At 41.4% G+C, this 14058-nt stretch overlaps 1 protein-coding gene across 9 annotated transcripts; it reads right to left on the bottom strand.

The window, feature by feature from the left end:
* Positions 1 to 7966: 7966 nt before the first annotated feature.
* On the bottom strand, positions 7967 to 13549 carry LOC130229534 (retrovirus-related Pol polyprotein from transposon 412). Of its 9 annotated transcripts, none has more exons than XR_008837847.1 (3): positions 9198 to 13549; positions 9057 to 9117; positions 7967 to 8988 (listed from the first exon to the last, which is right to left on the bottom strand). XR_008837847.1 is itself a non-coding variant. In XM_056458386.1 (1 exon), the coding sequence occupies exon 1, from the start codon at positions 13547 to 13549 to the stop codon at positions 9485 to 9487; it is 4065 nt and encodes a 1354-aa protein (XP_056314361.1). In that variant the 3' UTR covers positions 7967 to 9484. The 9 variants fall into 9 exon arrangements, 1 of the variants encoding a protein (XP_056314361.1); XR_008837848.1 differs by having other exon boundaries at positions 7967 to 8985; XR_008837842.1 differs by having other exon boundaries at positions 7967 to 8830; positions 8907 to 13549.
* Between the last annotated feature and the right edge of the window lie 509 nt (positions 13550 to 14058).

Raw genomic sequence — 14058 nt, 5'->3', positions numbered from 1 at the left:
ATTTCAATCTGCTTCTCTGCTTGTGGGAGAAGTTGCTTGCATTGGTTCATCACATGACTTTGTCATCCCCACATGCTTATGGTTGTGTTTTTTTTCTGTTTAACACAGGTACAATATAAAGTTAGTTAACTTCAAAACATTGGTGTTAAACACTATAAATTAAAGAACTTTAAAACAATCTCTTTTGGTTTCTACTGTATTTCTAACAGTAAAATTCTGGCAACCAAAACTGCCTTTTTTACTGTAAATTTAACAGATTTTTTCGTAAGTTTTATGTTTTGAAATAAATTTATTGCTGTAAAATTGTGCAATTTATGCTGTAGAATTTGTCTTTACTTAAATTTAGAACACCCTATTGAATTTCATGGCTTTCTGTGAAGGAAAACATAATAAAATTATAATTAAAAACATTATATGGTGCTTGACAGGTTTTAAAATAAAAAAACCCATGGCATCTCACACCATATCATTATTATTTAACGAAAATAAAGCCAATATATTGTAACAAATAAGCCATTGGCAACATATAGGCTGCAGGCTCCAGACAAACAATCTGTTAAATCTTCCCTTGAACATCAATTAAGACATTTGATTAACCGTGCCTGACTTTTGTTAATGATATAAGCTGGTTCATCAGAGGTTTTATTTCCCACATTTTAAGACCTGACAAAAATTGTCAGTGTCTTAAACATTTTTTTACATATATGTAAATCTCAAATTTCCTTTATCCTTATCTATGTTCCTTAACTGTGCAGATCAAATAAGCTAATGATTAATCTCAATATTTTATATGGAGTTGTTTAATCCCCTTTGCCATTCATTCAAAGAGTGTCAACAATGTCACCAAAACATAGTTTGTCCACTATTGTCTCAGTTGTTTCTTCTCCACACGTTCATAAGGTCTGATTGAACACTTCCTGCTGTATTTTTGTGCGTTGATAAAGGTAGCAATTAACATGTTGATTCCCTACACTGCGCAGTGGGGCTCGTATTCAGAGCTTCGCCTCGCTAATTACAGCCCATGCTGGATCTCAACCTGTGTCCTTTGCACAGCGGTGACCCTCCAACCGCCGCTTCTTCCACCATTCCCTTTTTTTCATCTGTGTCGAGCTTACCTTTATACGTCGCTAACGTATCCCACTCCACTTTGCGCTTAGATGTTTCTGAAGATCTGCAGGAAGAGACACCAGAAGCTTCGCAAAGGTTGAGGGGGAAATCACAGCGTGGCCCAAGGCGATAAGTGCAGAGCGCTTGCTTCTTGCTCTCTTCAATTCGTGCTGCGCTGCCGGGTACAGCTGGATCTGGAGGAGGGAGAGAGTAAAGAGAGGGCAAAAGCTGAGGAGATTCGCTTTACTTCGTTTTTTTTCCATTCACCTTCACTCTTCCCTAGCTCCACTGACCCGTCAGAACCTTCCAGCTACGTTTTTTCCACTTGAGTGCTAGAACCTGCGCTGATTATATTTCCTGCGACTTATTTGAAAGGAAATAAGGTGAAAATGATGAAAGGTATAGTGTTTCTATAACCACACACTAATGCGTTCATCACGCCGCCGCGAGAGATATAAAACAAGTAAAATGAAAAACAGCTTTGAGATCCATGACAGGAGGGCTGTTATGTTTGTGCGAGAGCGTTCGGCAGACTGATGTGTACACGTGTAATCTATGCCTTGCCGCTAATGAGGACATATTTGTTTTTAATGAGTATGTGGGCACATAGATGGAGACAAGGACAGCAGCTTTTGAATAGAAAAACAACAGGGGATAAAATGGAGCTCGACGTAGACTATAGGCCCGGTGGGATTCACACTTGTGCGCAAACCTACTGACACACACACTCTTTGCTCAAAGAAAGAGCGTTTTTGCAAGTACACACAGAGGAAAACACAGTGCAAACTTGCCTGCGGATGTTCACAAAAGATGCAGTTGTGTTTTCCCACTGCCAAATAAGACCCCACTGGAGTGTCTCAGACGCGCACAAACACACACTCTCGACCTCAGCTATCTCCTGGAAAAAAAAAAATCGCATCGTTCTGTAACTTATTCTTTGATAAACAAGTCAAAGTGTAACGATACTTCCTCTCGGAGCCTGTTTGGTGCATCCGCATTGCATTCGTTGGCCGAAGCCTGTTTCCATCAGTCAACATGCAGCTGCACCTGGAGGGTTCAAAGACCCTGCTGCTACATCCACGCTCTGGCCTTATGTTAACGCCTTGATTTGCTCCATCTAACGCACCTTTGAGAGCACGCACCTGGCACAGACTGCATTTTACGCTTAAATAATCAGTTCGTTTGTACTGATTTAGGGCCGAACCGAGGCCAAATGACCCGATCAAGTTTTTGAGGACATGATCTTACTTGCTTTAACTCTGGGTGCACTACTTTTTGCAAAAGTTGAGATATTTAGGACATATAACGAAAAGAAACTACATAGGAAAGAGTTTTTTTTTATCACATGTGCAATGCATAAAACACAACGCACACCATAATTTGTCCGAAGCTACAATCAGCTGGTTTTAAAGTTGCTCTAAATAGCATTGTGAAAGGTTTCACATTATATTTTTGGACATTTGTCCTTTCAAACTGTCAAAATGGTACTTGTTCATAAGCATCCAAAAAATTTTACAAAAAAAATACAGTACTACAGTATGTACGCTGAGTTGACTTTTGTTTTTGTTATCTTTGATAATGTTTTAGTGTTTGAATAAAGTTTCATTCATTCATTCATTCATTCATTTTACTTCGGCTTAGTCCCTTTATTCAACAGGGGCCATAGGAATGAACCGCAAACCCATCCAGCATATGTTTTACACAGCGGTGTACCTGCAACCCAGAACTGGGAAACACCCATATACACTCACTTTTACACACAAGCATACACTACGGCCAATTTATTAAATTCACTTATAGCACATGGAGGAAACCTATGCAAACACAGGGAGAACAAGCACACAAAACTCCACACAAAAAAAGGCAACTGACCTTGCCATTCCAATTTCCAATGTAAAGTGACCTTCTTGCTGTGAGGCAACGGTGCTAACCACTGAGCCACTGTGTTGCCGAATTGTTTTACAAATTATAAAGAATAATGTATTATAATGTGATGGGACAGATCGCTGTAGCTCATTTTAAAAGATATTAATTATGCAATCATCTCTTCTTTACTACTGTAGCAGTCAGTTAACAAATGATTGAATGAATGAATGAATAAATTAAGGGGTGTTTTACAATATACACTAAAAATGTATTAAAATGTATCATCTCTCATTAATGTACTGTATGTAAATAACAGGCAAAGAATCGAGCAAAAGCAAGAGCTTAAATGTACAGAGCATGCAAATGAAACTACTGTAGATAAAACACAAGTGAAATTAAGCAGCAACAGTGGAAACTAGTAGCAGGAACCCAATTCACTGATGGTAACACTTTATAATAACTACACACTATAAACCATTTATTAAGCAGTAGCAAGTAGTGAATTCATTATCTGTTAAGCCTTAACTCCACATTCATAAATGTTAGTAAGCAGTTTATAACTGGAGCTACTGTACATATGCAGTATTCTTGACTTATAACCACATTTATTATGAGCTTAATAATTGTGTTTTCATACTTTATTAATTATTTATTTTTCACTACTAAATTAAGTATTGCATTATTTACAAAGCAGTTATTTAAGCATAGTTGATTGTTTTTAAGATAATTCAGAATGAGTTAGTAAATTATTAATAAACTATCCAAATTAACATTTATAATTCTGATTATTCAGGCACATATTAATAGTTAATTTGTATGTTAATAAATGCTTTATTAACTCAACTTCATCCAGGTTTATGACCTAATCTAAAGTGAGGATTTATTTATGCTTTATAAATCCTTTATAAATGACAATTAAAGGCACAGTTAAATTCCAAGCATAAATAGTCCTCACTTTAGATTAGGTCACAAAACTACAAGTTTGAGTTAATAAACCATTTATTAACATACATAGTAACCATTACTATATGCTTGAATAAGAAGATATATAAACGTTGATTTCAATGGTTTATTGATCATTTACTAACTCATTCTGAATGATCTTAAAAATCACCAACTACTCTTAAATACAAATGGTTTGTAAATAAAGCAATACTTCATTTATTGATAAAAAATCAACCAGTCACAAATTATGAAAGTACAATTATTAAGCACATTTTAAATGTGGTTAAAAGTCAAGAATGCAGCATTTGTAGCTGCAGTTATAAATTGCTTACTAACATTTATTAACATAGAGTTAATGCTTAACAAATAATGAATTCACTAAATGCTAAGGCTTAATAAATGATTCATATTATGTAGTTATTATAAAGTGTTACCCATACATGTATTACCAATGACCTAATCACTGAAAAACATCAATAAACAACTGTGCATTATGTAATCTGATGTTCCCTTTGAGGAAAGGCATTTCGAGTTATGTTGGAACAACAGTATAGTGACATATCGTTCCTCCTTCTGGGAGCTAGTGTTACGGTAGTAACTGAGATGTTACATCTACCTTAGAAAGGTCACACAATGTCTTATATATTTCGTTCATTCATTTTTCTTCGGCTTAGTCCCTTTATTCATCAGGGGTCACCACAGTGGCATAAACCACCTACTTATAAAGCATATGCTTTATACAGTTTGGAATTTGGGGGAAACCATAGCACCCGGAGGAAATCCACGACAACACAGGGAGAACAAGTAAACTCCGCACAGAAGTGCCAACTGACCCAGTCGGGACTCAAACCAGCGACCTTCTTGCTGTGAGGTGATTGTGCTAACTACTGTGCTACCATGTCACCGCTCTAATATATTTATTAAATACAATAAATATTTTATTATTGAATAATAACCAAATTAATACATTGTTAATGCACAATGAGGTTACATAACAATGTCGGACAATTCGGATTTTGGAATTAATCTTTGTTTTCTGTCAAACAAGCAAAATCAATTCTTTAGACACTATTTTATAAACACCCCAACCATTTGAATGCTTATACATTGATTATTTAACTTTATTTTATCTGACAAATGCCACTTTTTTCTTTCAATTCATAATATTGTTGACTGGAAAAACTGAAAATCAACTAGAAGGTCATATTCATGTCTAGATGAAAGTGTCTGAATGCATGTATAAGCTTGTCTCTGCATGCAGATTGACTAGATCTCCCATAATAACCTTTAACACTGTCTATATTGAGGAGCGCATACTGTAAACATTGTGAGAGCTATCTATGACATCGTTAGCACTTCTGTCACTGCGCGGCCATCATATGATTCAAAGTCTTGTTGTGTTACTCATGTTTTATATTAATTCATCAACACATCGGCGACACTGTAAATTCATTATAATCTCAATGTAGATTATATGTTACAGACTCTGCACAGAGAACCCAGTTGTTGGGTCCAACAGGAAAAGGTCAAATTAAAAATATTGTATGGCTGTTTGCCCAGACCTTTCCTTGCGGTGAGGGTCTAGATGGCCTCCGTGCCTCTGGGCTAAATTTACACACTGTACAATTAATTATGGCTTGTTTACTTGTGGAAAGAGGAGAGGTTCTGCCGCAGAATCTCAGTACATCATTTTAGCACGTCCCAAGCAGTGGTGTTTTAGTTTAGGGTATGAATTTAATGGGACGGCGATGTGTATTAGACACTATATTATTATACAGACCATTGGTTTTGACCTTGCTTTGCTAGACAAGCTATATTATGTGTTCAACATGACCTTGCACACAAAGCAAGCAATGATATGAGTTTAGACTAGGCCCTGTAGCAGTTTCTCCAACGCTGTCCAAACAAACGAAGACACACAAGAATGAAACGGTGACCAAAGATGCAAAAAAAAGAAAAGAAAAGGATTCCAGTGCAAATCGGTCCGGGAAAAGGGAGCTTTTGGTCTTGGTTGTCATCAAAGGCTTTCACAGTCTTGTCTGAATGTCTCTTGAGGATGCTGAATCTATGGCAGAAGTTCACTCACACTTTATACAGATTTCTTTTCGCTTGGTCGGGACTTGAGAGGTTCAGAAAGCATGATTTATACTGCAACTTTATCTGCAATCCAAGAAGGAACATATCAGAGGGAACTTATGTGTACCGCCAAAGAAAGCAAATAGCTTTTTTTATGTGAGCTTTGCAGAACTGGCTCAGTGTGTTAACTGTGTAATATGTGGTTGCACAAACCATGGGGAGGAAATAAAATTTAAAACAATATATAAACACACAATTAGATCTTTTTCACAAGTTTTGTTTTGTGTTGACTGAGTTACTCATAGGAAGTTTATGTTAACCAACATAGGCTCATTCTGAAAACGTAGCCCTATATACAATTTCTGGAGATTGTGAATTATGTAGCCAGAAGTACGTATGGCTACATTTCATCTTTAAAACGAATGCTACAGGGCGTTATGACGCCATTCCTTTTCGCTCTTTTCAGCTGACCGCTGGTTTGGCGAAGAACTCTTCTTGAAGATTAGAAAGAGTGAGTCATTTAATTACTATTTTTCACTTGGAAGTGAACTGAAATGGCACTTAGGGATTTAATGTGAGGTCTCTGACAAATTAAATCAAAGTGATGCGTAGAAAAGTAAGGAACTTAATGCAGCCTCATGTAGTCTACAGTCAAAAAGAACGCTACAGGGCGTTATGACGCCATTCCTTTTTAGTCTTTCCAGCTGACTGCTGGTTTTTGAAGAATGGTTACAATAAGCAGGTAAGACAAAAACAAAAGCCAAGTCGTCTGCAGTCAAAACGAATGCTAGAGGGCATTATGACACCGTTCCTATTTGCCCTTGGCTGCTGATCGCTGGTTTGGCAAAGAACGGTTCCAGTTAGCAGGTAAGACAAAAACAAAAGTAAATAAACAAGTAAACTACAGGGTGAGAATGTGGTCAAATCTGGAAACATGGCAAAATTAAGGCAAGGGCTTTTTTGGTTGTCGGTTGGGTTTAATCTGTGCTTTTGAAAACACTATTGGTTGGGTTTAGGGAAGCATAGAGGGTCAATTAATCATGCAGTCAATCAGTTGAAAGTGGCCTCTGGCAGATTTACACGAGACCAGCAAGCACGAATAGCACTCGTGAGACAGAAGATTTGTCATCTGAAAACAGCATAAACAGCAGCCTCTGGTGGATTGTACCTCTCAGGACATATTTGCCGCTCTCCAGAAACGCATAAAGGGCTACGTTTTAAGAATGAGCCTCGGTTGACATTAACATCACTGGACAAAAAGAATGGTAATTGTTTAAAGGGGCTATACATACAATTCAGTAAATTGTTATTAGGGACACAGGTGGCTACTAAGTGAACTGCAACCAGCAAATTGTTGCATGGATTCGTAAATGAGTAACGTACAGGACACATGATTTAACAGTGAAGCTATATTCACAGTGAAGCTATTTTGATTTACTAGAAGTAAAGGATGGAAATACTTTTGCGGTGATTCACTGATAACAATTTTGCTCTTCCTTCTCAATAACAAATGAACTCAACAAAAATAGCAGTGGTGAAAAAACAAAACACAAAAAAAACATAGGTTAAGAAATTATCGAGTACAAAACTATTGAGTTCATAAAACATCAAGCTTTCATAGACAACAGGGGAAGTCAGTGAAGGTCTAAACTTTTTAATAATAATAATAATAATAATAATAATAATAATAATAATAAAACGTATTTGTGTCAGCAGGCATATGGATTGTTCAAAAAACATTGCAAAAAAGCCACATTATCACAATGGAATAGGACCAAGAGGATTACACTTTGGAAATAAAGCTAGCCCTGATTGTTTTGTCCAAGTTAATGTGACGAGGGTATGGATACGAGTTAGAACTCTTTGAATCAAAATAACCGACTACGCCACCCTGGGAGTGACCCAGGGAAATAACTCTATTAGAAAAAGACACACAGGTTCGTTTCCCCTCAAAAAGGCACAGAGGCGTGAGTAATTACAAAAAGTACAAAAATATTTATTTTAATGAAAATGTAAGGTTGTACTCATTTGTTAAAAAGCACATCAAAAACTCCCCCTTCATAAAAGGAAAATAAATAAACAAAAATCAAAAACACACAGGATTGAGGTTCCCACTGACTGGATACAAGCAGACTGACTTTACCCCAGCACACGCACACCACAGTGCACTCGAATTACACTATCAAGCACTCAGTGTCTCACAGCACACGGGAAAGAAGCACCACCACCAGTTGGAAGGACCAGTCATCCACCGAGGAGAAACCTCAATTCCTGAAATAAATCAAAATTAAAGTAAATAAACAGAAAATAACTAACATCAATAAAGGAGTCAATCAGGTTAACAAACCTACTCTATGATCTGGTTGAGACAGCTACAGCTGTGATTACAACATCTCATATACACACACACACTCTGAATCAAAACAATTGACTCTCAAAATAATAATAATAATAATAATAATAATAATAAAAAAAGAAATCTAAATAACAAAAACCAAATAAATGCTCTGCATAACTAAACGAAAAACAATTTCACTAAACAAAAAGCAGAGCACCAAAAATGTTAACGCAAATCAATACATCCTAAACAAACAAATAAATGAAGGGGAGCACAAAGCAGCACACGGGTCAAAATGGGCAGTCCCCTTTAAACAGCTGTGTTGGTGGCGTCTGTACGATAGCCAATGACACCGGCGTTAGTATTAGCAGCGTGGAATAACAGCAGTAGCACACGCCCAGACGACCTCCAATAACCACGGCAATAGCGAGGAACAAGGGCTAATAAAGTGATTTAGACATTGAGAGAAAAGGGATCAAGAGAGAACAAGGGAGAATCCTAAAGAGAGGCACAAACAAAACTCATTAATATGGTCCTTTAAAATGATAACACTAATCATAAGTGCCTCACTTACCAATGGGTGCACAAAGCGGATGCTTTGAGCACTTGTTGGTCAGGTATACAAATACAGCGAGGTGCAGGACTTAGTATCTCTACTGCATGAAAAACGCAGGTTAAATACTGCCAAATCCCATTACTCAGCCAATTAAAAACTATCACATACCTGCAACAATGAACAGTCGTCCAGCCACTCCAGCCCAGAAAAATGCCACAGCCACAATGCACTATAACAATGCCAAAAGTAACTTAACGTTGGCCCATTCAAGCAAATGAAAAATTATCAGAACGAACACAATGCCTCTACCTGTAGCTGCGAAGACGGACACCCAAACAAAGTGCGTCAGAGTCGGACGTGACGCATCCCAAGGGACAACCAATCAGGCTTTAAAAAGGCGGTGCTACATGCCGATTGAGTGATGTCAATGTCAATCAGCTGCGCAGCACGAATGAAGTCAATGTCAATCAGCTGCGCAGCACCATCACATTTGGACTGACTCCAATATCAATATCAGCTGCACTACATCACATTCCACCCCCAATTTCTGCAACGTCGCCCCGACGGTGAACCAAACATACAATTGACCTAAGAGTCTAACTCCAAGGGCGGAAGAATGTACCAAACGAGTTACTCACTATACTGGACACAGTCCCTATACCTACAGCTCGTGGAAGGGGGTGCAAGTTAGAGTGCTGACCTGCTGTACTTCTCCCAGTTCTCCTTACCACGGTTTCTGCTGCTCTTACAGGGTCAGCGGGCACAACTTCCGGCTGCAAAGTCCCCACAGTTGCTGGACCCTCAAGTACCTCGTCTACAACCCGAGGGACAGGGGGAACAGCACCCTGTGACCTTGACCTTCCTCTAAGCTCTGGTGTCTCGGGAACTAGAACCAGCAAATCTCCATCACACTCCTCATCCAAAGGCTGCATGCACTCTCCCCTTGCAGGTTCAGGTAGACTAGGAGGCCGATCCTGACCAAGCTGGGCCTTCAGCAAGGATCTGTGAACATGTTTGGTTTTACTCAGATCTGCAACCGGGGCAATGGTATAAACTACCCCACTTTCAGTAGGCGCTTTTAGGATTTGGTAGACCACTGAGCTCCACAGGTCCTGGATTTTACATCTACCTCGCACCCCATGATCGCGAAGGTAAACCAGTTGACCCTCCTTCAGTGGTGCTTCCCTTACCTGGAGATCATGCCGGGCCTTCCGCCGGTCAGCGGCGGCACCCAATCTCTCACGAGCACCTTCAAAAGCGACTTGTAACCGATCTTGCTGTTCTACAATCCACCCATGAACACTGCCGGCTAACGGCTCTCTAACTCTACCTAAGAGGAAATCAATAGGAAGTCTAGGTTCTTGTCCAAACATTAAATAGTAAGGAGATTCCCCAGTTGACTGGTGAGGAGTAGTGTTGTACGCAAAGAGAACCTGAGGGAGACAGCATGGCCAATCACTCTTTTTAGAATATGGAAGGGAACGCAGAAGATCGTGTAACGTTCTATTAAAACGCTCACATTGGCCATTCCCAGCAGGGTGGTATGGAGTTGTATGTGACTTTACGACTCCATACAACCCACAAAGCTGCCGAATAAGAGTAGACTCAAAATTACGACCTTGGTCAGAGTGGATGCGACCTGGCACACCAAATTTACAAAACCACTCAGCCACAAGGACCTGGGCTACAGTCTCGGCTCGCTGGTCTCTAGTAGGTATAGCTAAGGTGTACTTCGTAAATATGTCAGTCATGACCAACACATTTTCGAGGCCAGACCTTGAGGGCTCCAACAAGGTGAAATCGAGAGCTAAAATCTCGTTAGGCCGAGAAGCCATAAGATGTCCCATGTAACTACTGGGAGCTGAGGGGGTGCCTTTAGCACACTGGCACCGCTCACACTCCTGGCACCAGCGTGCAATGTCAGCGAACATACCCGGCCAGTAACATCTCTGGCGAACCAGCTGGGAAGTACGCTCAACCCCCTGATGTCCATGCTGCTGATGCAGCTGGGTCAGGACCTCAGCTTTCATGAGGGCTGGTAGTAACACTTGGAGAACTTCCTCTCCGCCATCCGGGCGCAACACACGCCGATAGAGCACCCCTTCCATTTCAACCAGGCGGCCCCATTGGCGAAGCAAGATGACTGCCAAGCGAGAGAGTTTCTTACGCTCCTCCGAAGTGGGGAGCAACTTGCGCCTCCAAAACACCAACACCTCACCAATGACTGGGTCTGCTACCTGTCGAGCACCCATGTCACTGCCAGAGGGGCAGGGGAAGGCTGTTACCTGATTGACCTGGGTCACCAATCCATCTGGGGCTGTTTGCTGCAACACTACTGGAACAGCCACTCCTGGACACCGGTCTTGTACTTCTCCTGTACCTGAGAAGTTCTGCCGGGACAAAGCGTCTGCGTTACGATTGCTCCTACCCGATCTATACTTTATTTCAAAGTCAAATACGGACAATTGAGCAGCCCAACGATGCTCCATTGCACCTAACTTGGCAGAATTCAGGTAGCTAAGGGGGTTATTATCAGTGAAAACAATACATTTTTGGCCTAACAAATACTCCCTGAACTTTTCAGTCATGGACCACTTGAGTGCCAAAAACTCCAATTTCATTGAGCTATAATTAGATGGATTACGCTCAGTGGGCCTAAGACTGCGGCTGCCATACGCTATTGGACGCACCTTGCCCTGTTGTTCCTGTGAGAGGACTGCCCCCAAGCCTCCCTGACTGGCATCAATCTCTAAAATAAAAGGCAGAGAAAAATCAGCGTAAGCCAACACTGGAGCACTAGTTAACTTCATTTTTAACCCCTCAAAGCTACTCTGACATTCTGCAGACCAAGAAGCCGCAAAGTCATGGGCGTTGCCCTTTCGATGTTTTGGGTTTGCCAGTAGAGCCACCAGCCTATGGAGAGGGGCAGCCAACTTGGAAAACCCCTCCACAAAACGGCGGTAGTAGCTAGCAAATCCCAAAAACGAGCGCAATTCTGTAACACTGGCCGGGCAAGGCCAGTTGGCCACGGCCTCCACTTTACGTGGATCGGTGGAAACACCCTCAGATGAAATAACGTGACCCAAATAATGCACTTCCCTTTGAAAGAAAGCACACTTGGATAATTTGGCCTTTAACCCTTCCCTCTGCAGACGGCTTAGGACAACCTCCATCCGCACCAGATGTTCATCTATAGAAGAGGAAAAGACAACAATATCATCCAAATACAGGAGGAGGGATTGGCACTGTTGATCCCCAAACAACCGTTCCATCAATCGTTGGAAGGTGCTTGGGGCATTACACAGCCCAAACGCCATCCTATTCCACTCAAAAAGACCAAAAGGGGTACAGAAGGCAGTCTTAGGCTTATCCTTCTCAGTTACAGGCACCTGATTATACCCACTGGCTAGGTCCATGGTGGAAAACCAACAGGCCCCAGCCAGCGAGTCCAAAGTTTCCTCAATACGTGGTAGAGGGAATGCATCCTTTCTGGTCTTCGCATTCAAACGACGGTAGTCTACGCACATGCGCAGACCACCGTCCTTTTTCTTAACCAGAACAATGGGCGAGGCATAAGGACTGCAACTTTCTCTAATGACCTGGGTCTCTAACAGTTGGTTAATATGTGCCTTTACCACCTCATACTCAGACGGAGGGATGCGCCTGAACCGCTGCCGGACAGGGATATCGTCTAACAAGGGTATATCGTGAGATATCAGGTTTGTACAACCCAAATCACCATCGTGACTGGAAAACACTGGCAAATACTTAAACAGCAATGCCCTAACCTTACCTTGTTCTACTTCAGGCAGTATTGACAGGTCTAAGGTAGCTATTTGCTCCTGCACAGAGGGAGAAGGCTGTGCACTTACCTCAGCTGCAACCATGTTTACCTCTACGACCTCTGGGGGTAATGTAACCACATTAACCTTACTTACAACGCCCACAATAGTTCTGGCATACAACAGCACATCTATAGTGCCCACGTTAACTATAGGCACATAAACAGTACCACCATCCATCTTTAGGAGCGCAGGAGAGGCCAGCAAACCTGCAGGGAGACCTGAAATTGGAGGTTCAAACAGTACGGCATTACCCGAATACTGCACCGAACAAGTAGTGGCAACAAATTTTACAGTGCCACCTGGGATGCGGCACGCCCGACGTCCACGCACCCTGACTTGTCCCTCTGCATTTGTAACTGGCTGAACTTCAGCTTGGTGACAATTTTGTAAGGCCTGAATGATAAAACTGGGGGCCTGTGATACTGCCGGTAAATCAAAAAGGCCTGTACCATGCTGGCCGAATAACTCCTGGTAGCAGCGGCTTAAAACATTCATACCCACTACACCAGGTGTTTGTGCACACATGCCACCAGGAGGATCCTTAACAACCAGCACTCCACAGTCTGAAACTACTCGCCCACAAAGCTCTATGTCTAATTCCAAATAACCAATATAAGGAATTGAAAGACCATTTGCAGCTCGAAGCTGTAACCAATGACATGATCTAAGCTGTTCTTGACCCCAAAGCCCAAAATTAGTCATGAAACAACTTTCAGTAATGGTGGACACCATGGAGCCAGTGTCCACCAAACAAGGGACCTGAACCCCACCCATAGATACAACGAGCTTTGGACAAGTAGACATTAAACACGGCATAAAATCATTAGAGCCTACCCTTTTCCCAACCAAGTTATGGCCCTGTAACTTGGTGGGAACTAGTTTTCCGACGGCTGGCTGGAGGACGACTGTTCACGTCTTGTTACAGCAGAATCAATATAGGCTGATGGTGCACGGACTGGTATCCGCTCGCCATCACAATTTCTAGCGAAATGGCCTGGCTGACGACATCTCCTGCAAATAACAGGATTGACTTTATGTGGCGGCAATTTAGACGAACAATTCTGAAGCAGAGTCATACTTTGAGCCAATTGATTCAATTGCTGTTGCTGCTTCAGCAACATGTCCCGCAATTCAGTCATTTCAGACTTTGCCCCACTACTAACGCTCCGATTCCCCTGCACCCCATACTGAATACCGTACGCTGATGGAACAGACTGACTTCGGCCCCGCGCTCCCCCAGGCATGCCCTCTCTTTCCCACCGAAGTGCTTCACCACGTGCGTCAACCAATGTGGCAGTAGGTTGACGGCGCACAAACTGCTTAAG

This window comes from Danio aesculapii, chromosome 5, assembly GCF_903798145.1.
Source record: "Danio aesculapii chromosome 5, fDanAes4.1, whole genome shotgun sequence".
NCBI classification, from domain to species: domain Eukaryota; kingdom Metazoa; phylum Chordata; class Actinopteri; order Cypriniformes; family Danionidae; genus Danio; species Danio aesculapii.
Note: the sequence above shows the minus strand (reverse complement) of the source record. Positions and strands in the feature narration are given on the sequence as shown.